Source organism: Schistocerca americana, chromosome 4, assembly GCF_021461395.2.
Source record: "Schistocerca americana isolate TAMUIC-IGC-003095 chromosome 4, iqSchAmer2.1, whole genome shotgun sequence".
In the NCBI taxonomy this organism is placed as follows: Eukaryota; Metazoa; Arthropoda; class Insecta; order Orthoptera; family Acrididae; genus Schistocerca; species Schistocerca americana.
The window spans coordinates 850,707,156-850,728,744 of record NC_060122.1 but is presented as its reverse complement, the minus strand read 5'-3'; the positions used below and the strand labels follow the sequence as shown (position 1 = coordinate 850,728,744).

At 45.9% G+C, this 21,589-nt stretch overlaps 1 protein-coding gene across 1 annotated transcript in view; it reads right to left on the bottom strand.

Moving 5' to 3' along the window:
- Window positions 1–21,589, bottom strand: part of LOC124613859 — a 348,632-nt gene that overhangs the window by 301,967 nt on the left and 25,076 nt on the right. Inside the window, exons 3-4 of the mRNA XM_047142584.1 lie at window positions 11,836–12,050; window positions 8,920–9,034 (exon numbers count right to left, since the gene is read on the bottom strand). Of these exons, the coding sequence (XP_046998540.1) occupies window positions 8,920–9,034; window positions 11,836–12,050 (330 nt within the window). The remainder of the gene's footprint in view (window positions 1–8,919; window positions 9,035–11,835; window positions 12,051–21,589) is intronic.

Below are 21,589 nucleotides of genomic sequence, written 5' to 3'. Positions count from 1 at the left end.
GCATCACAACGTCTCACTAAGACTCTAGGCGTGTGGTAGAATTGTGTGCTTCATTGTTTGACCGACGCAAACACGAATGTGTAATTTTTCATGAGTAAAAGTCTGTCGATTGTGTCTTAGGTACCATTTGCTATACGTGTTTCGGAGCGGATGCTGCATAATCACGATTTGCAAGTTATACATGAGGCTTCTCCGACATGGTCTAGTGGGGCAATTGAGCCTGCGTGAATCGAGAATCTGCTTCATTGGAAGTTCGTAGTGGAATTCCTCTCTCTGTTGTTCGATTTTCTTTACGTGGGTATTGCCAACAAACTGATACATGAAAATGTACCAACACAAACACATCACTATACGACACATGCTTAAAGAGGTATGACGTCATAAACACTGAGGTGCGTGAAAAAATGGTGCTTCACCCGTGCACTTTTTTACATATTTACACTACTGGCCATTAAAATTGCTACACCAAGAAGATGACGTGCTACAGACGCGAAATTTAACCGACAGGAAGAAGATGCTGTGATATCCAAATGATTAGCTTCTCAGAGCATTCACACAAGGTTGGCGCCGGTGGCGACACCTACAACGTGCTGACATGAGGAAAGTTTCCAACCGATTTCTCATACACAAACAGCAGTTGACCGGCGTTGCCTGGTGAAACGTTGTTGTGATGCCTCGTGTAAGGAGGAGAAATGCGTACCGTCACGTTTCCGACTTTGATAAAGGTCGGATTGTAGCCTATCGCGATGGCCGTTTATCGTATCGCGACATTGCTTCTCGCGTTGGTCGAGATCCAGTGACTGTTAGCAGAATATGGAATGGGTGGGTTCAGGAGGGTAATACGGAACGCCGAGCTGGATCCCAACGACCCCGTATCACTAGCACTCGAGATGACAGGCATCTTATCCGCACGGCTGTAACGGATCGTGCAGCCACGTCTCGATCCCTCAGTCAACAGATAGGGACGTTTGTAAGACAACAACCATCTGCACGAACAGTTCTACGACGTTTTCAGCAGCACGGACTATCAGCTCGGAGACCATGGCTGCGGTTACCGTTGACGCTGCATCACAGACAGGAGCGCCTGCGATGGTGTACTCAACGACGAACCTGGGTGGACGAATGGCAAAACGTCATTTTTTCAGATGAATCCAGGTTCTGTTTACAGCATCATGATAGTCGCATCCGTGTTTGGCGACATCGCGGTGAACGCACATTGGAAGCGTATCACTCGGCGTGGTATGGGGTGCCATTAGTTACACGTCTCGATCACCTCTTGTTCGCATTGACGGCACTTTGAACAGTGGACGCTACATTTGAGATGTGTTACGACCCGTGGCTCTACCCTTCATTCGATGCCTGCGAAACCCTACATTTCAGCAGGATAATGCACGACCGCATGTTGCAGGTCCTGTACGGGCCTTTCTGGATACAGAAAATGTACGACTGCTGCCCTGGCCAACACATTCTCCAGATCTCTCACGAATTGAAAACCTCTGGTCAATGGTGGCCGAGCAACTGTCTCATCACAATACGCCAGTCACTACTCTCGATGAACTGTGGTATTGTGTTGAAGCTGCATGGGCAGCTGTACCTGTACACGCCATCCACGCTCTGCTTGACTCAATGCCCAGGCGTAAGACGGCCGTTATTGCGGCCAGAGGTGGTTGTTCTGGGTACTGATTTCTCAGGACCTATGCACCGAAATTGCGTGAAAATGTAGTCACATGTCAGTTCTAGTATAATGTATTTGTCCAATGAATACCCATTTATCATCTGCATTTCTTCTTGGTGTAGCAATTTTAATGTCCTGTAGTCCATTCTTTAAAGACGCCGCTATAGTCGAGTCAACTTCATGAAACCCCTGATACCCGGCAGTAAATGTGACAGGTTTCAAATGCGAAGCGCAAACGGCTGTAAGCGAAAACAACAGTCGTCTACAGAGCGATTTAGGGGCGTTTGTTCAGAGACGTTTACAAAATCGCGTTGTAGACTCCGGAAGCAGCTGCGCCCAGCGTTCAGAAGCAGACATTACAGAGAATCTGTGTTTTGCACACTGCATTTCTTAACATCGGTGCTGCAGTTAGTTATACATCTGTACGTTATGCATATTTCTTTGTACAAGTGTATCATAATTTCGAAGGTTTTTCCACGAACAGATGGAAATGAAATCTTTTCGATATTACTCTACAAGCAAAGGTCCTTGCTAACAGAAAATTGTCAAAATGAATAACCAGTTAGTACCGTGTTTATCAGGCAGTAAATGTGTAAAACTCAAGAGCGGTCAGACCATGGAACCCTCTGCGGCTAGAGGGCTCCGAATTACAACCTGTTACGACGGCGGTGTACGACGTACAGATGTCGGTGCATGAGTAACAGCTCGGAAGACAGAAATTGTGAATCTGAAAAGTCCGCCCACATACACAGCACCCACTCCTTCAGCGTGGCAGTGGCACACCACAAACAATCGGAGTGAGATCCACAGCAATCTGATGCCTTCGGTTCTTCACTGCCATCGATCACCCTCCGTACAGTCCCGACTAGACCCCATCCGATTTTCATTGTATTTCTTTGCGTTGGCTCTGAGCACTATGGGACTTAACATCTATGGTCATCAGTCCCCTAGAACTTAGAACTACTTAAACCTAACTAACCTAAGGACATCACACAACACCCAACCATCACGAGGCAGAGAAAATCCCTGACCCCGCCGGGAATCGAACCCGGGAACCCGGGCGTGGGAAGCGAGAACGCTACCGCACGACCACGAGATGCGGGCTGTATTTCTTTACTGCACCACTTAAACAAAGAACGGCTACTAGCACTTGACTTTGATAGCGATGAACCGGTGCAAAGAGACGTGGGGTTGTGGCCCCGTCAACAAAGTCACTCTACAGCAGTCGTAAAGTGCTGTTTCACGAGAGGTAAAAATAAAAGAAGTCGATTACGTTTTGGTCACGAAACTAAATTATTTTCTAAAGATTGAAAGGAGTCTACTGAGGTACACTTGTATGAGGCGCCCGAATATGATAATAATATTAAAGTAAACTAAAAAGAAACTATGATACTATAAACTATGTACGAGGTGCATTCAAGTTCTAAGGCCTCCGATTTTTTTTCTAATTAACTACTCACCCGAAATCGATGAAATTGGCGTTACTTCTCGACGTAATCGCCCTGCAGACGTACACATTTTTCACAACGCTGACGCCATGATTCCATGGCAGCGGCGAAGGCTTCTTTAGGAGTCTGTTTTGACCACTGGAAAATCGCTGAGGCAATAGCAGCACGGCTGGTGAATGTGCGGCCACGGAGAGTGTCTTTCCTTGTTGGAAAAAGCCAAAAGTCACTAGGAGCCAGGTCAGGTGAGGAATCACTTCAAAGTTGTTATCACGAAGAAACTGTTGCGTAACGTTAGCTCGATGTGCGGGTGCGTTGTCTTGGTGAAACAGCACACGTACAGCCCTTCCCGGACGTTTTTGTTGCAGTGCAGGAAGGAATTTGGTCTTCAAGACATTTTCGTAGGATGCACCTGTTACCGTAGTGCCCTTTGGAACGCAATGGGTAAGGATTACGCCCTCGCTGTCCCAGAACATGGACACCATCATTTTTTCAGCACTGGCAGTTACCTGAAATTTTTTTGGTGGCGGTGCATCTGTGTGCTTCCATTGAGCTGACTGGCGCTTTGTTTCTGGATTGAAAAATGGCATCCACGTCTCATCCATTGTCACAACCGACGAAAAGGAAGTCCCATTCATGCTGTCGTTACGCGTCAACATTTCTTGGCAACATGCCACACGGGCAGCCATGTGGTCGTCCGTCAGCATTCGTGGCACCCACCTGGATGACACTTTTCGCATTGTCAGGTCGTCATGCAGGATTGTGTGCACAGAACCCACAGAAATGCCAACTCTGGAGGCGATCTGTTCAATAGTCATTCGGCGATCCCCCAAAAAATTCTCTCCACTTTCTCGATCGTGTCGTCAGACCGGCTTGTGCGAGCCCGAGGTTGTTTCGGTTTGTTGTCACACGATATTCTGCCTTCAATAAACTGTCGCACCCACGAACGGACTATCGACACATCCATAACTCCATCACCACATGTCTCCTTCAACTGTCGATGAATTTCATTTGGTTTCACACCACGCATATTCAGAAAACGAATGATTGCACGCTGTTCAAGTAAGGAAAACGTCGCCATTTTAAGTATTTAAAACAGTTCTCATTCTCGCCGCTGGCGGTAAAATTCCATCTGCCGTACGGTGCTGCCATCTATGGGACGTATTGACAATGAACGCGGCCTCATTTTAAAACAATGCGCATGTTTCTATCTCTTTCCAGTTCGGAGAAAAAAAATCGGAGGCCTTAGAACTTGAATGCACCTCGTATGTCTCTGATAGGCTGTATTAGCGGATCGCTGACTGTGCAAGACTGCAGTGCCAAAGATACTGCTTCTGGTCTGAGGTTGTAGTGTTGGAGTACGCGAGTACTTGGCACACAGTGGTAGGTAGCGGTCTGTGAGGGAAAGAGGATGGAGTAGGCAGTTTTTGTGATGTGCTCTGTGAAGCCACGAAGCGTTAGATTAATTACGAGAAGGTGGAAGCAGAAGTCTTCACGTAAGCAAGGTAAACATGATAATTATGACTTTCGTCTTGCCAGCGCATTAGTATAGACGAGTTGGCTTATAATTTGTAATTGTTGAGTAGCCCCAGAATTTACGTAAATTGGTTTGTTGATAAGGATAGTTAGACATTTCCCTTTTGTAATGTTTCTAAGATTTGTTAACACAGGTATTTATGCATTTTGAGGTTAGATAATACTTGGTGTATAAATCTCATTGTTTGTGGATCAGTTGGTAAATATTATGTAATTTTCTGAGCAAAGTAATTTCAATTGTAAAATCTTTTGAAAAGCCAAAATTAACTTGGAACGTAATTTCACCAAAGAAAATCATTGTAAGTAATTCACCATAATCAGTACTGCCTGTCCAGGTCACATGTTTTTTAAAGACATTGAATTTTTCATAAATGTTTTCATTTATCATCCAAACTTCAATTCACATTTCAAAGTAATACCGACAGCATTGCACATCGCTGAGCCTGTAGCTAGCATATTTTATTTTTTTACATGAGAGACCAGAGTATATCGCGTTCCTCCGTTGTTGCCTTAGAGGTAAGACAGTTCAATTTATTCGTTATTTGCCCGGGGACCAAAGTTATCATTTTTGAACAGGGCCAGAGGATTCTGTGCCTATGGGGCTGAATGAATTTTGCAATGACTGTATTTCTTTACTGCATTGCCCAATCAGTTCGTGTAAAATTTTGCTAACAATAACACAGAGTAAGCACACCACTTGCAGTCACAACACGCCACACGACTAGTCTAGTCTCGTATCTAGTCTTCAGTCACGCGTTCATTCAATGTGCTACGTCAAAGAATCATTATTTTAAAAGAACGTTACAATTATCACTCTTTCGTAATACTATTATACCGATTACAGAACTTATCAATAATTACATTTCTCTCAAATGGAAAAATCAAGGCGTGACTCGATGTGGTGGAGGTTAGGAGTGATTTTATGATTAACATACTTCTTCTTCCTCACACAGTTCACGCACTACACACATACTTTACACTGTGTACTGTGCATCTGAGACAAACGGAGACCTACATGCTTAAACATCTCATGGAAACACCTTCTCCGAATTCAAGGTACTTCTCGGCATGGACCAGAAATTGCTTCGTTATTCACTAATTGACAGAACAACGCCAAAGTAACTATGCAACGCCGGCCGGCGTGGCCGTGCGGTTCTAGGCGCTGCAGTCTGGAACCGCGTGACCACTACGGTCACAGGTTCGAATCCTGCCTCGGGCATGGGTGTGTGTGATGTCCCTAGGTTAGTTAGGTTTAAGTAGTTCTAAGTTCTAGGGGACTGATGACCTCAGCAGTTAAGTCCCAAAGTGCTCAGAGCCATTTGAACCAACTATGTAACGGCTACTATTCCGCTTAAACGTTATTATTTTTTACTGTTATTACGAGAGGCACTGGTCAGACACAAAGCACTGGAAGCCTCAACGCCTCACATTCGTGTCAGCAGAAGTACGGAGTCCAGCAGTCAAGTGGCGCACAAACAACACGACTAAATATAGTGCACGCATTTTGACTTGTTTGATTTTAATTGGGAGGGTTCGGGTCGTGTGGGAAGCAAGCATCGCTAGGCAGAGGAGTGTTAGAGATGAAGCAGGTTTTGTAACAAGTGGCTGCACTCAGTGTGGACAACTAGCTTTCTTTTCTGAGGGGGAGTCGTAGGTGACACTCGTGATGCAATGAGAATTGCTTCCCCATGGTAGAAATAAACAGCACCAAGCTTCGGTTCATTACTTTATGGTTTAATAAAACGCCTTGACAAACTGAAAATCTTTTCCGTTTAGAAAATTCTTTACCAGTCTAAAGCTTAGTTAGCTTTAATGTTGATGACAGTGGGGGAGAGTTGGAGAGGGGGAGGGGTGGTGCTAGCTGGTATCTGACTGCACGAGAGCGTAACGGCCTCAGAAAGGTTGCGAACCACTGACCTCAGTGACGGGGCCTCGTTGGGAGAAGTGTGTTCGTCGCCAGGGTAACTATGCTAGAAATAAATATGTAGACATAAAGAATAAAGAGGTAAAGTGATAGAAAGAGTTTATTTTATTTAAAACATTTTAAGAATTTTCAAATAAAAAGTTCGCAGATATTACTTTCCAACAAGCTCTCGTACTTGCACGAAAAAGTATGCTCCGTCTACTTGCATCCAGCCGTACGTACAGGGAAACAGAAAATTACTTTGCTGAAATTAAGATGCGTGTGCGTTGACCGTTCTTGCTGTTCCTGACATTGAAAACCTTTCACTAGCCCAGGATTACGTCCAAAACCGCAAGTTCCTGTTCCAATGTTCTTGTATTTCGACTCATCTATCAGCTCGTTCAGTTTGAACGCACCCTTTTCCGTCACTCTGCATTTAGTCAACCCACGTATCAAAACTGTTCTTATCTCTCCACTGACTTTCACTTCTGTTTCATGTGTAACATTCAGGATGCTATAAGTACAGCAGTAATGCAAACTGTACAATGACTGTGTGAGTTGATGGAGTAAACATTACACATTTTAAGACATTCATAAATTTTAAATTTTTCCTCTGAGAAGTTTTGCTAATCGTGATGTCGGATTTTAAAATTAACTTGGCAGTTAATCGAGGATTATAGACTGAACACCCAAAGAAACTGGTACAGCTACCCAGTATCATGTACGGCCCCCCGCGAGCAGGCGGAAGTGCCGCAACACGACGTGCCATGGACTCGACTAACGTCTGAAGTAGTGCTGAAGTGAACTGACACCTTGAATTCTGCAGGGCTGTCCAGAAATCAGTGAGAGTACGAGGAGGTGGAGATCTCTTCTGAACAGCACGTTGCAACGCGTCCCAGATACGCTCAATAATATTCATGTCTGGGGAGTTTGGTGGGCAGGGGAAGTGTTTAAACTCAGAAGAGTGTTCCTAGAGCCACTCTGTAGCATTTCTGATCGTGTGGGGTGTCGCATTGTCCTGCTGGAATTGCCCAAGTCCGTCGGAATCCACAATGGACATGAATGGATGCAGATGATCAGGCAGGATGCTTACGCACGTGCCAGCGGTGTAAGTTGTATCTAGACGTATCCGGGGTTCCATATCACCCCAACTGCACCCAATCCACACCATTACAGAGCCTCCACCAGATTGAACTGGCCCTTGCTGACACGCACGATCGATGGATACATGAGGTTTTCTCTATACCCGTACACGTCCGTCCGGCCGATACAATTTGAAACGAGACTCGCCCGACTGAACAACATGTTTCCCGTCATCAGCACTGCAATGTCGGTGTTGATGGGCCAGGTCAGTCGCAAAGCTTTGTGTCGTGCAGTCATTAAGGGTACGCGAGTGGGCCTTCGGCTCAGAAAGCCCATATACATGATGTTTCGTTGAATGGTTCGCACGCTGACACTTGTTGATGGCCCAGAATTCAAATCTGCAGTAATTTGCGGAAGAGTTGCACTTCTGTCACACTGAACGACTCTCTTCAGTTGTCGTCGGTCGCGCCCTTGCAGGAAGAGAGCAGGAAGGTCTGTGGAGAAGACGTCAGCCATCTGCACTCTGACCGACCCCTCTCCAGGACGACAACGCGACAGCAGCGCCCTCTATGCGAAGAGAACACAAGCGCCCAGTTCTACGAGAAGCTAGAAGACCAGCGACCTGAATAGAAGCGTCAACTGTATCAGTTCACTTGTATTAGGAATTGTATATACTGAAGAGGCTTGTTATTTCCATTTTGCCCTTCGCTTGCGACATTTCTGTGTTATTGTCAAAGTTAAGTATTGTCATTGTTCATTTCGTGAAAAAACTCATTAAAATGATTTGTATGAATGGTGTCTAGCGATCCGAGAAGGCAGGTTTCCTAGACACCCCACATTCGACGACTAGGCAGGATTCAACAATTGTAAAATGGCCGTAGAGGAACCCACTTCATTGCTACCTCGGAGATGCTGTGTCCCACCGCTCGTGCCCCGACTATAACACTACGTTCAGACTCACTTAAATCTTGATAACCTGTCGTTGTAGCAGCAGTAACCGACGTAACAACTGCGCCAGACACTTGTTGTCTTATATAGGCGTTGCCGACCTCAGCGCCGTATTCTGCCTGTTTACGTATCTCTGTATTTGAATAGCAATGTCTATACTCAGTATTTACAGCTATAGGAGGTGTTATTCCGTGATACCCACTATTCACAGGGTTAACCATACCAGTTTGTTTGGTGCTTCAGTGTTGGATGGCGTGGAAGACCTACCCATCCGTGACGGGCACAAACGATGTGAGTGGCAGACACAGAAACATGCGGAGCAGACTCACCTGGCGTTCTGCGGCCCCACAGACTTGGGCTCATAGGAGGAGCTGGCGGAGACCGCGGAGTCCGGGATGCGGCCCTCCTCCATGCCCAGCGCCACGTGGCAGCGGCCAGAGGACGCTGCAACACACCACACACCTGGTCCACAGCCGTTCCATTCCAGCTCTACTAAATACTACGATATTAGGCGTGACAGTGGCAGCAAAGATGTTGAGAGAGAATCACAGGTGACGTCATAGCCAGCAGCAACAAGTTATGTTATAACTAAGATCTTCCCCCATGACTACTTTGAGGTAATCTTGCCGTCTCATATATCTACTAGTTAGTCATACTCTCTACCCTACTTCCCCTTCCTGCGACAGGTTAACGATTCCCAGGCGCTTTGGCAAATGTTCTAATGTCTCCCTTCCAGCAACGCTTTCCCACAGACCTTTCTATGCGTATTCTTCCTACTACTTCCAGATCTCGTGAGGTACCCGTCTACGTCATTACTGACACATTGTTACGGCAGTGCAGTTTTCAATTACTTTCTCCCTATTATCTTTATCTCAGCATTCCACGTTTCTTCCAAACGATTAAGTGCTCTAGAAGCACAATCCGAAGAAGATCCGTCCTTTATTTGTGGCAGTATTAGATACCTGGAGAGGTTTTCTGGTTGAGGACGATCTCTGTCATTTACTTTTGATTTACGCCGGCTATTACTTTCACACATTGATGTCTTTCCATGTTTTGTGTAGCCTGACATGACTGTTGAAACACTTCACGATAATGGATGACAGCCAAAAACAGTTGCAGGATAAAAATTTATTAAAATTCTTGACCAAGGTTTCGGTGCATATAAATATACCTTCATCAGAAGTATATTTATATGTACCGAAACCTTGGTCAAGAATTTTAATAAATACCTTCATCAGAAGTATATTTATATGTACCGAAACCTTGGTCAAGAATTTTAATAAATTTTTATCCTGCAACTGTTTTTGGCTGTCATCCATTATCGTGAAGAATTTCAACAGTTGGTGCTGCAGCCATGTTTAAAATCTTGACTGTTGAAACAGTTGCTCCGGAAAAATTTATAGGTTGGCTGTCGTTGTTACTGATGCTCCAGATAATCGGGCCCCCACGATCTGTACTCTTTGGAACTCTGTTAGGTAATGGAAATACCGTGTGGCTAGGGCCTCCCGTCGGGTAGACCGTTCGCCTGGTGGAAGTATTTCGAGTTGACGCCACTTCGGCGACTTGCGTGTCGATGGGGATGAAATGATGATGATAAGGACAACACAAAACCCAGTCCCTGAGCGGAGAAAATACCCGACCCAGCCGGGAATCGAACCAGGACCGGTAGGCATAACATTCCGTCGCGCTGACCACGCAGCTACCAGGGCCGGACACTCTGTTAGGTCTTTCACTGCATGTCGGCCTCGACCTCTGAATGCAAATACGAAGTGTGCACTACTCGCGGACAACCTGCCCTAATGCCTAGTCCGTACTGAACACGCAGAGTCCAACGCGACACGTGCCTTACCTGTGTTGTTGACCATCAAACACAACCATCCCACTGGTACCACTGTTCACAATATTTTGCGTGTCCCCTGTACATAACTGAAGTGTTGAACAGTGCAGAAACTGACCTCTAACATGTAAATAAAGCGTCTTCGCTTCAGTGTGCTCTACGTGTGAGGTACGTTTCCTGATAGTTTGCAATACCTCTTTTGTTACGCGTAGCAGTACCTAAATCTAAGAGTCATCGAAGGGAAGACTGCAGAAAAGACGGGGGTAGAACGGTGGACAACACTTTGGATGCTGACAAGGGAACCTCCCCATCGCACGCCCCTCAGATTTAGTTATAAATTGGCACAGTGGATAGGCCTTGAAAAACTGAACACAGATCAATCGAGAAAACAGGAAGAAGTTGTGTGGAACTATGAAAAAAAATAAGCAAAATATACAAACTGAGTAGTCCATGCGCAAGACAGGCAGCATCAAGGATAAAGTGAGCTCAGGAGCGCCGTGGTCACGTGGTTAGCGTGAGCAGCTGCCGAACTGGAGGTCCCTGGTTCAAGTATTCCCCCGAGTGAAAAGTTTAATTTTTTATTTTCAGACAATTGTTATCTGACAAACTCTTATGTTTTCATCACTTTTTTGTGAGTGATTATCACATCCACAAGAAAACCTAAATCGGGATAGGTAGAAGAATCTGTTTACCAATTCGCCAAGTGTACAAGTTAGGTGGGTCGACAACATATTCCTGTCATGTGACGCACATGCCGTCACCAGTGTGGTATAGAATATATCAGACGTGTTTTCCTGTGGAGGAATCGGTTGACCTATGATCTTGAGATCAAATGTTTTCGGTTCCCATTGGAGAGGCACGTCCTTTCGTCTACTAATCGCACGGTTTTGCGGTGCGGTCGCAAAACACAGTCACTAAACTTATTACAGTGAACAGACGTCAATGAACGAACGGACGGATCATAACTTCGCGAAAATAAAAAAAAAAGTAAACTTTTCACTCGAGGGAAGACTTGAACCGGGGACCTCTAGTTCCGCAGGTGCTCACGCTAACCACGGAACCACGGCACTCCCGAGCTCATACTTTCCTTGATGTTGTCTATCTTGCGCATGGTTTCTATATTTTGCTTATTTTTTTCATAGCTCCACCCAACTTCTTCCTGTTTTCTCGATTGCTCTGTGTTCAGTCTCTCAAGGCCTATCCACTGTGCCACCTTATAACTAAATCTGAGGGGAGTGCGATGGGGAGGTTCCCTTGTCAGTGACATTAAAAACGGACACAGATAGCTGCGGAAAGAAGCATAGGACGTAGGAGAGTGGAGCTCGTCCAGTCGGCACCTTTTGTAAAACTGATGCACGTAAGAAGGAGGAGAAGACAGAGGCGTGCTGGAAGTCCGCCGCGGACTCACCTTCCTGGCTGTGGGCGACGGCGGAGGCGGAGGCGACCAGCAGCGCTAGTGCGGCCATCGGCCGGCAGGCGGCGCCCATGGCGGCCCTGTCCTCCTGGCTCCTGCGGTCGCTGCGGCGGCGTGCCTGGAGCTGGAACGCCTTCAGCGGCGGCCGGCCGTCAGGCTGCCATGAGGTCGCCGTCGCCCGCCAGCGGTCGCCGAGCGGCGAGCGCCACCTGCAAACACGCATCTGCGTCAGTGGGCGAGGCTTCTGGCGCCCCTGCTGGGCTGGGGTTGGGTTGGGTTGTTTGGGGAAGGAGACCATACAGCGCGGTCATCGGCCTCATCGTATTAGGGAAGCACGGGGAAGAAAGTCGGCCGTGCCCTTTCAAAGGAACCATCCCGGCATTTGCCTGGAGCGATTTAGGGAAATCACGGAAAAACTAAATCAGGGGATTGAACCGTCATCCTCTTGAATGCGAGTCCAGTGTGCTAACCACTGCGCCACCTCGCTTGGTGCTAAGCTGGGCTGGGCTGCAGCGTGCGTGTGTACGGATACGGTGCACAGCAATGAAAGGGGAAAACTGACAAGGATGAAACTATAAGATAGCAGAAGCAAAAACGTTCCAGTAAACGTGGGTAACGAGAGATACACAGACAGACAACCGCCACTGACTTCGGAATGCACTATTGTCGTAGTAGAAAAAATGATTATTTCGAATATAAACTATGAAATTAAGTGTCCACATTTCCCTCTTTTTTCCCTTTCACTGGCGTTCATCCCGTTTAGGACGGTGTCCTTGTGAATCGTGTAAACTTTCTTTCGTTTGTTATGGTACTTTATGAGCCGTGGTAAAAATTGCTGTTTTGAAGAGCGCGCGTAGTGTGAAGCAGTCGCCCTCCGTTTCTGGCGGTGGCGCCGCTGTGGCAATCGCAGCTTCGGTGTCTCCCTCTGGTAGGAAAGGGGAAAGGTTGCCTGTTCACGTGCATTTAAGGGGCGCTATGAGCTCGCCAGTCGGAGTTGGTCAGTCGGACTGTGGCTGGGTCAGAGTCGCTGCAGTCTGGGGGGAGTCTGGTCAGTTCGTCAGCCGGGTCAGTGTGGGGCAGTCAGTGTCTGTCTGTCGTCCGGAGTGCTAGTAGGTGTTAGGCCGCCAGTCTGCTCGAGTTTGTTCAGGCAATGTCATTGGCGGTTGGTCGGTCGCGCACTGGGACACAAGATGACTTGTCCGTCTTGAGCGTCGGCGCATGTGAGGTCGCCACGTGAGTCCAGTGCGCCGCTCCGTATAGCGAGTGATAGTGGCTTCGCGGTCGACGCGAGAGCAACAGGAGTCAACCCACGACGACAGTTTAACTGTGTGTGTAGCGTATTCTCTGGCACAGAACCTGGGGACCAGCGCAGCATTTGTTTTAACGACCACTCAGGCTTGCTTATATCACAACCCGGCGCGCGAACTTACCCGGGTGTGGCTCACCTCCCTGCCCCGCAAGCTTGCGCGCTGCTTGTTATGCTTTGCGTGCAGGTCCACTAAGTCTCCATCCAAAAGGACTCATACTTCACCCGTGGCCTACTGTAGCAATATGAACCAGTTCAGCACAAGTAACGCTTCAGTATAAATACCTGCCCGTTATAGGAGATATTTCTCTTGTCACCCTAGTATTTCGAAGCAATACTGCACACCTCTCAACAGTGAGTTATGAATTATTTCAGAAACTTTTGCATCGTGTGCTAAATCAACTGTGCAATTCGCTGCTCCAGTTTTTTTTCTGCAACGGAAGTGCTGTTTACACCACTTTTGAGGTGGGCCTGGAGAGAAAAATCCAAAGGACTGACGTCTGCTGAGTCTGGAGGTCACGGTACAGATCCTGCTCCACCTATCCATCTCAGTCACAGAAGTTAAGCGCTGTCGGGCGTGGTCGGCACTTGGATGGGCAACCATCCAGGCCGCCATGCGCTGTTGCCATTGTTCGGGGTCCACTCAGCCTCGTGATGCCAATTGAGGACCTATTCGACCAAATAGTAGTGGCTTCGGTCAAGAATACCATCTTACGACCAGAAGAGCGGTGTGCTGACCCCACGCCCCTCCTACCCGCATCCTCCACTGAGGATGACACGGCGGTCGGATGGTCCCGCTAGGCCACTCGTGGCCTGAAGACGGAGTGCTTTTTTTTTTATCCATCTCACACTGTGCTGGCGCGTTACATGTCGCACTGGATCAGCAGAAAATATGCCGGTGCGCCATCACGAATCTGCCACATTCCGCAACCATTGGCCATGGGTAAAACACGAACCCAGTTACGGCGTGAGTTAACCGTGAAGTTTATTGAAACACATTATTTCATACTGGCAGCTAGCAACCATACATTCACAGGTATCTCGCAAACGGGCGTTTGTGGCAAATGGTTCAAATGGCTCTGAGCACTATGGGACTTAACATCTATGGTCATCAGTCCCCTAGAACTTAGACCTACTTAAACCTAACTAACCTAAGGACATCACACACATCCATGCCCGAGGCAGGATTCGAACCTGCGACCGTACCAGTCGCGCGGTTCCGGACTGCGCGCCTAGAACCACTAGACGACCGCGGCCGGCGGCGTTTGTCGATCTATGTTTTTCCTTCTATTATGGTATACCTTCACACAAGTTCGCTTTCAATTTAGATATACCACCCATTCAGTGGAAGAGATGATATATTTTCATTGTTTAGTGAAGTATGCGCGGCAATGAAGAATTTACAACAAAAGTATCTGCCGGAGGAGAACTGAAATCTAGATTCCTTGGTTCTGGTGGACAGGGTGCCGTCAGCTACTGTATGCAAGTAGCCTCAAATATTCAGTTTACCACAAGAACAACAGACCATCTAATATATAAGCAAACTCTCCTCCTGTATTGCTGAAACACTCCTAAGTGAGATATAGCGGAGATATTTAAACAATACTTCCGCAGATGTTACAGAAGTGACTGTTCTACTCTTAAACTGCCCAGAACGTGCGGTCGCCGCTATAGACTTCTTGTATCGCTGCTTTTCATGCAGCAGACACTCTTTGTGAAGACTGGAAGGTATGAAAAAAAACTTTTGGCTACTTGAACATTTCATTTGGTCCATAAATGATCTCAGTTATCATCTCAGTCGATAGCGTTTTATGTCTTATTGTGTTTACAACTCACCGAAGGCAGTAAAATGTAACATAGCTATACTAATATGTAATGACTGATAGCTCACGCTCATTCGATCTGCGGGAGCAGTTTTTGCTATCAACATGGTTATGGAGGAGCATTTTAGTCTAGTCACAAAGTCACAGAGAGCGCGATCCATTTGTGGCACCAAGCCCAGCCAATCCGCCACGTCGCAAGCGAACTACACTATCATGCAGCACAATTTATCTTCTGTGACCATAACGCGTCTGGATTACACATATTTATAGAACGGGATATCCTTTTATTATTTAGCGAATGTGGGCTGTGGTGCGTGACAAAACTATGTGCGCGGCCAGGATTCAAATCCAAATCCGTAGCTTTGGCGGTCAGGGTTCCACCTCATTCATCGTGCAAGCACCACCATGGACTAAGGTTTCAACTTGCTACAAGCTATACGTACATCCAAATCCGCATTGAAACTCATCTACTTTATTGCTGAAATGGCGGCGCTGGGGCAAAGGATGCATCATAGCCATTTGACAATCGTCTCACAGATGTTACTGAAATTATGTTTACACTCTTTAACAACCCTGAGGGTGCTACTGTTGGAACATTTGCTACAACCTTCCTTATTATCCAGTATCAAAGAACATATTCTGCGGAGAGACCTTCTTTGTAGAAGCTTGTTGCAACATGAAGCTTTCATTCTGCCGATGAGAGCAGTCTGTTATAGCAGTTACCAATGCACCAACCGTAAAAAGCACTGACTACTGCTCCAGCCCAAGGCTTAAGTTCTCACAAAATGTTGATATTTATATCTGTGAGTATTTTGTGAATACGCTTGTTTCGTACAGATCTTACCATTCATTTGTAAACAACAATAAACCGGCAGCCAAGATCGCAGGAATTCTTTTTATTCCGTGATTACCGGTTTCGGTGAAACTAAAGCCATCATCATAGCATCTTATGACACATACAGGTTACAACATTAAGGCAAACAATGGTTATATTAATAGTTGCCTATACCACACAGGCCTTAATATCACCAGTGTTTACCTTGATGTTGTAACCTGTATGTGTCCTAACATCCGATGATGGCGGCTTTAGTTTCGCCGAAACCGGTAATCATGGAATAAAAAGAATTCCTCCGATCTTGGTTACCAGTTTATTGTTGTACAAGCATCTAGATCGCTCCCACGTGAGGACAATGTGGTCCCTACAAAATTCATTTGTAAAGTGCGACGCCATGTAGGTATTACGAGAAAAGACCAAATTTAGGACACAAATAGGTGATGGTCCCAGAAATGTTGCGAAGAACGTCGAGCGGTTGTAGAGGGTGCCTTGAGGAACAAATCGTTAGTAACGTCATCCAACGACGCTACAGGGCCTCGAAGTTACAGGCGCTGGCGCCTCCCACCAGACCATCCCTTTGTACGGCAGCAAATGTGACTTTGTACGGCAGCAAATGTGACTTTGTACGGCAGCAAATGTGACTTTGTACGGCAGCAAATGTGACTTTGTACGGCAGCAAATGTGACTTTGTACGGCAGCAAATGTGACTTTGTACGGCAGCAAATGTGACTTTGTACGGCAGCAAATGTGACTTTGTACGGCAGCAAATGTGACTTTGTACGGCAGCAAATGTGACTTTGTACGGCAGCAAATGTGACTTTGTACGGCAGCAAATGTGACTTTGTACGGCAGCAAATGTGACTTTGTACGGCAGCAAATGTGACTTTGTACGGCAGCAAATGTGACTTTGTACGCTGACGGGCCATCGGCGAAACATCTTGCATTCAGTGATCGCGACTGATGACCACAATCGCCAGTGGAGAGTGTGGTGCTGGCTGCTGCGTAGACAGGCCTTCTCTCCTATGAATAGATGTCTGCTTAACTGAGTGGTTATGTGCTTGCCTACCATGCAGTGGGCCGAGGTTCGATTCCTGGCTGGGTTGGATATTCTCTGCTCGTGGACAGTGTGTTATGTTGTGCTCATCGTCGTTTCATCGTCGCCACCGACAGCCAAGTCGCCCAATGTGGCGTCACCTGAAATAAGACTTGTACCTCGTGACCGGAGTTCCCCGGATGGGGCCTCCTGGCCATCGATGCCACACCATCATTTCAATTTTTTTCTTCCTATGAATACGGTGCTCTGATGCCTCTCCGGATGACTGTGTTCTCTGTGCTGAAAAACATTAGAGATTTTATAAGGACTCATGAGAAAAATAAATCGTCCGCTGAGTCAACAGAACATCGCATTCATAGGTGACAAGGTCTTTCTACGCAGTAGCTAGCTGCATCACCTCCACTGTCGATCGTGGGCGTCAGTCGCCGTCACTGAATAACAAACAACACTGCGAGATGTTCCAACTGCAGTCCGTCAGCTTACAAAGTCACGTTTGTTGCCGAAGGGGTGGCCTCTTTGCAGGCGCCGGCGGCTGTATCTTCGATGCTCTGTAGTTTCGTTGGACGACGCTTCCGGACACGGTTTCTTATCCGCGATTTCTTCCTCAAGACACTCTCCATAACCGCTCGAAGTCTGTCGCAACGTTTCTGGGACATCCATCACATGTATCTAAAACACCCGCATCTCTGCTCAGAATTAAACGATTTTAGAGCTAGAATATGGCAGGCCTACGTGAGCTAAGTCAGCGGAACGATGCTTGTGTCGCAGTTCGGCAGAGATTTTTTAGGAGGAGTGTTTAATCTTGACCTACTACGAACCAGCGACCCTTAGTACACCTCTCACCTGATACTGTTTTATGCTAATTTCGTAAATATAGCTCACTACAAACCAAATACTCTGTAATCTGGACTTGAAAATGATTGAAAGGCGAATCCTCTTTAGCTATAAACTGAAACTGCTGATGATATCAAATGCACAACACACATTCAAGTACACAGTTCATATGATTTGAAGCATTGGGCTAATGTACGTCGTAAAAACAGTTTATGAACACTGAGAAAATCATCACGCATAGTAGTATTCTTTTTGTAATCGCAGGTATAAACCGTTCATATGAACACTGGACTAACAACGAACTTCATTCCGTTGCATTCGAAGACATATCAATCAACCACTCGTGCTAATACTTGCAGATACCGCTGATATTAGGACTGTTGAAGGCTTAGAATACATAGTCTTCCTTCTACAAACTATTATCACTAAATCACATAAAGCCAGAGGCTAGGCAGACGATTCTCAGAATACCCCCCCAAGCATACAGCGTACTGGATATGCCTGGAATATAGTCACTTTGTCAACAAGCACATGTGTGATTGTGAATCACACATCTCTTTGCTGAGATCTAATGACGCTGAAGATGAATTCGGAAAATAAAAATTATGAGATATTGCTTTGATGGTACTGAGCTGAAAACGTAATTTTTTATTTGCAACAGTACTAGTTCAATGTCCTTCCCTCCGGGCGATTCTGTCACGGTGATGTAGCTGCCTGTGTTGCTATGTACAAGGAGGAGGCTTGAGCGAAGTAGTGGGGAAATACGCGACGTGCGTAAAAAAATGGTTCAAATGCCTCTGAGCACTATGGGACTTAACTTCTGAGGTCATCAGTCCGCTAGAACTTAGAACTACTTAAACCTAACTAACCTAAGGACATCACACACATCCATGCCTTAGGCAGTATTCGAACCTGCGATCGTAGCAGTCGCGCGGTTCCAGACTGTAGCGGCTAGAACCGCTCTGCCACCCCGGTCGGCGTAAAAAGAAGAAAAAAAAAAAGGTAATAATGAATGTTCGACAACTGCGTTACACGTGGAAAATCAGTTGTCCACCAGCATAGTTCCATTCACATAGATACATGGTGGAACACTTCGATATTTCTTCGATACCTAGGTTGAATACTGTCTATCGTCCCAACCAGAACCAAGAGACGGGGAACAGAGGAAGGATGAGTGAGGAAATAGTTCTGGCATTTTTCTTTCAGGTTTTACCGAGTGAAACATACAGCAGGAAGCCGGGACGGTGATTTGAACAGTCGTCTTCCCGAATGCGAGTCCGGAGTCTCACCACTGCGTTAGTCACCTCACTCCGTCTCCGAAGCATCAGAAACTGTAACAGTGAACACTTGAAGCCTGTACATCACACTGCCGACAGTGAACTTGTAATCCGTGGTATCGTTGGTAGTCACGGTATCTGGGGAAGCTTTTAGATTCAGCAACCCATCGAATGTTTGTGAAAAACTGCGTGCCATGGCAGACCTGTTTGTCTTTGCTACCTATCGGGACGTTCGCACATGCAGCAGTTGTACACACCAAATGCCAAATTGCCTCTCTCTCTGGTTCCCTGAAGGACTAGCAAGACTATCAGTTCCGGCAGAGAAGGTACGGCGTGGCGGAGAATTCAACTTAACCGCAACATGAGGGCGGGCACAAAGATTACATTTTTCAGATTCAGGGGAGTATACGGTGCGATAAACAGAGACGCTGGCGTAACAGAAGAGGACGATAAATCGTGCAGAGCTCGGAAAGTGTCGAGGCGTCGAAGCGTGCACTCCGGTAAAGATCAGAGGGACGTCTTCTCTGAAACTGAGTGTCACTTACCTGCTAGTTTCAACATCTCACTTCTCAATCACTTAACTGCTTCTGTTTAACATTAACAGAAGCATACCCTTTCACCTGTATCGGTCGTTTACCTCGTTTCCACATGCGTACCGATTGTCTCTACAATGTTCAATTCAGTTGTTTATTTCTTTCTGCTTATTACTTTTTCTGTTGACTTGTCCTGTTGTTCTTCTATTTGGAGTTGTATGGTCATGGGAATAAGCTAAGAAACATGTAATTTGTGTTCCTTCTCTCTTGCTGATATGACCTAATCACGCAGCCTTTGCAGACTGTGCTAAAAGGCAAATCCACCTACCGTTACGCACAGAACACCACTATTTCTGACAGTTACTGTGAAACTAGAATTAGCCAACGTTCACATTTTCGACCCTATTACGGAATTTAAACGTGCTCGTTCATTTATTTTTGTAAACTCTCACAAAAGCCCCAGGAGAAAGTGTTTTGTGTACTGTAGCAGTACCTCACCAGACAAGACTGAGTGTAAACTCACGAAAGTGCGAAACTAAGGAAGATTTGTCAAAATGTTTAGAGATATGATGAAAACGTATGGTATTTGACGAAACTGAGGCGGAAGCGGCGTTTGTTGAAACTGGCTCCCCTCAACATAAACGTCCCTTACACTGACCTCCCATGAACAGTAACGAGAACCCCTAACGACCGTGGCTGAATTCCGAACAACATGAGAAATTTCAGCGTGTTCGGTCATACTTAGAGATCTGTCCCAAGCTTTTCTACTGTGCAATACGACAGATCTACATCTCCAGTTATAATTCCACATCAGTATTTCGTAGCTGTAACATACAAGAATTTGGTTTATTTCTCAATTTGTTCGCATTTCGTTGTACTTAGCAGAAATTTATATACTTGTTATAATGTTTTTATAGGAGAATAATCTGCAAACATTGTGTTGCAAATTTTGTTTAGAGAAATATATTAATTTACACGAGTAAACAGTACTGTCCTATCATCTGTGGACAATAAATAGTTGATACGCAATAGATATTCGGATTTTAATAACATGTTCGCTAGTTCCGTTTCTCTGACTGCCATTCTGGCTGCAGGAAAAAATATGAGAAACTTCACTGGCGCTCAATCACATCACACTAATCTGGTTGTCACGTTTGCCTTGGCAGCCGCAATGCGTAACACTGCTATCTAGACAACAGAATACTTTCACTTTTTCTGCTGCACTCTCTCAGCTCATCTGCGGTTTGTTCTCCCTTACTCAAAATGTTGTGGTACTTACCACACTATATCCCTTTCAACAACTCTCTGAGCTCTTTCATACTTTGTAGCAGAAAAGACGTGTCGCCAACGAATCTTCCTATTGATAGCTCTTGCTCTTTATCCTACTCTGAATTATCCTTTTCCTTTCTTTATCGGTTTCATGTCATCCATGTTAAACATCAGTGGCAGTAAGCTACAGTCTTTCAGAAACAGGAACTGTCTTTCATATCTTCCGCTCTTATTCACTCGTACTGTATTGACTATACAGGGTGGTCCATTGATCATGACCGGGTCAAATATCTCGCGAAGTAAACACCAAACGAAAAAAACTACAAAGAACGAAACTTGTCTAGCTTGAAGGGCGAAACCAGATGGCGCTATGGTTGGCCCGCTAGATGGTGCTGTCATAGGTCAAACGGATATCAACTGCGTTTTTTAAAAATAGGAACCCCCATTTTTTATTACATATTCGTGTAGTACGTAAAGAAATATGAATGCTTTAGATGGACCACTTTTTTCGCTTTGTGATAGATGGTGCTGTAATAATCACAAACGTATAAGTACGTGGTATCACGCAACATTCCGCCTGTGCGGACGGTATTTGCTTCGTGATACATTACCCGTGTTAAAATGGACCGTTTACCAATCTCGGAAAAGGTCGATATCGTGTTGATGCGTGGCTGTTCTGATCAAAATGCCCAACGGGCGTGTGCTATGTATGCTGCTCGGTATCCTGAACGACATCATCCAAGTGTCCGGACCGTTCGCCGGATAGTTACGTTATTTAAGGAAACAGGAAGTGTTCAGCCATATGTGGAACGTCAAC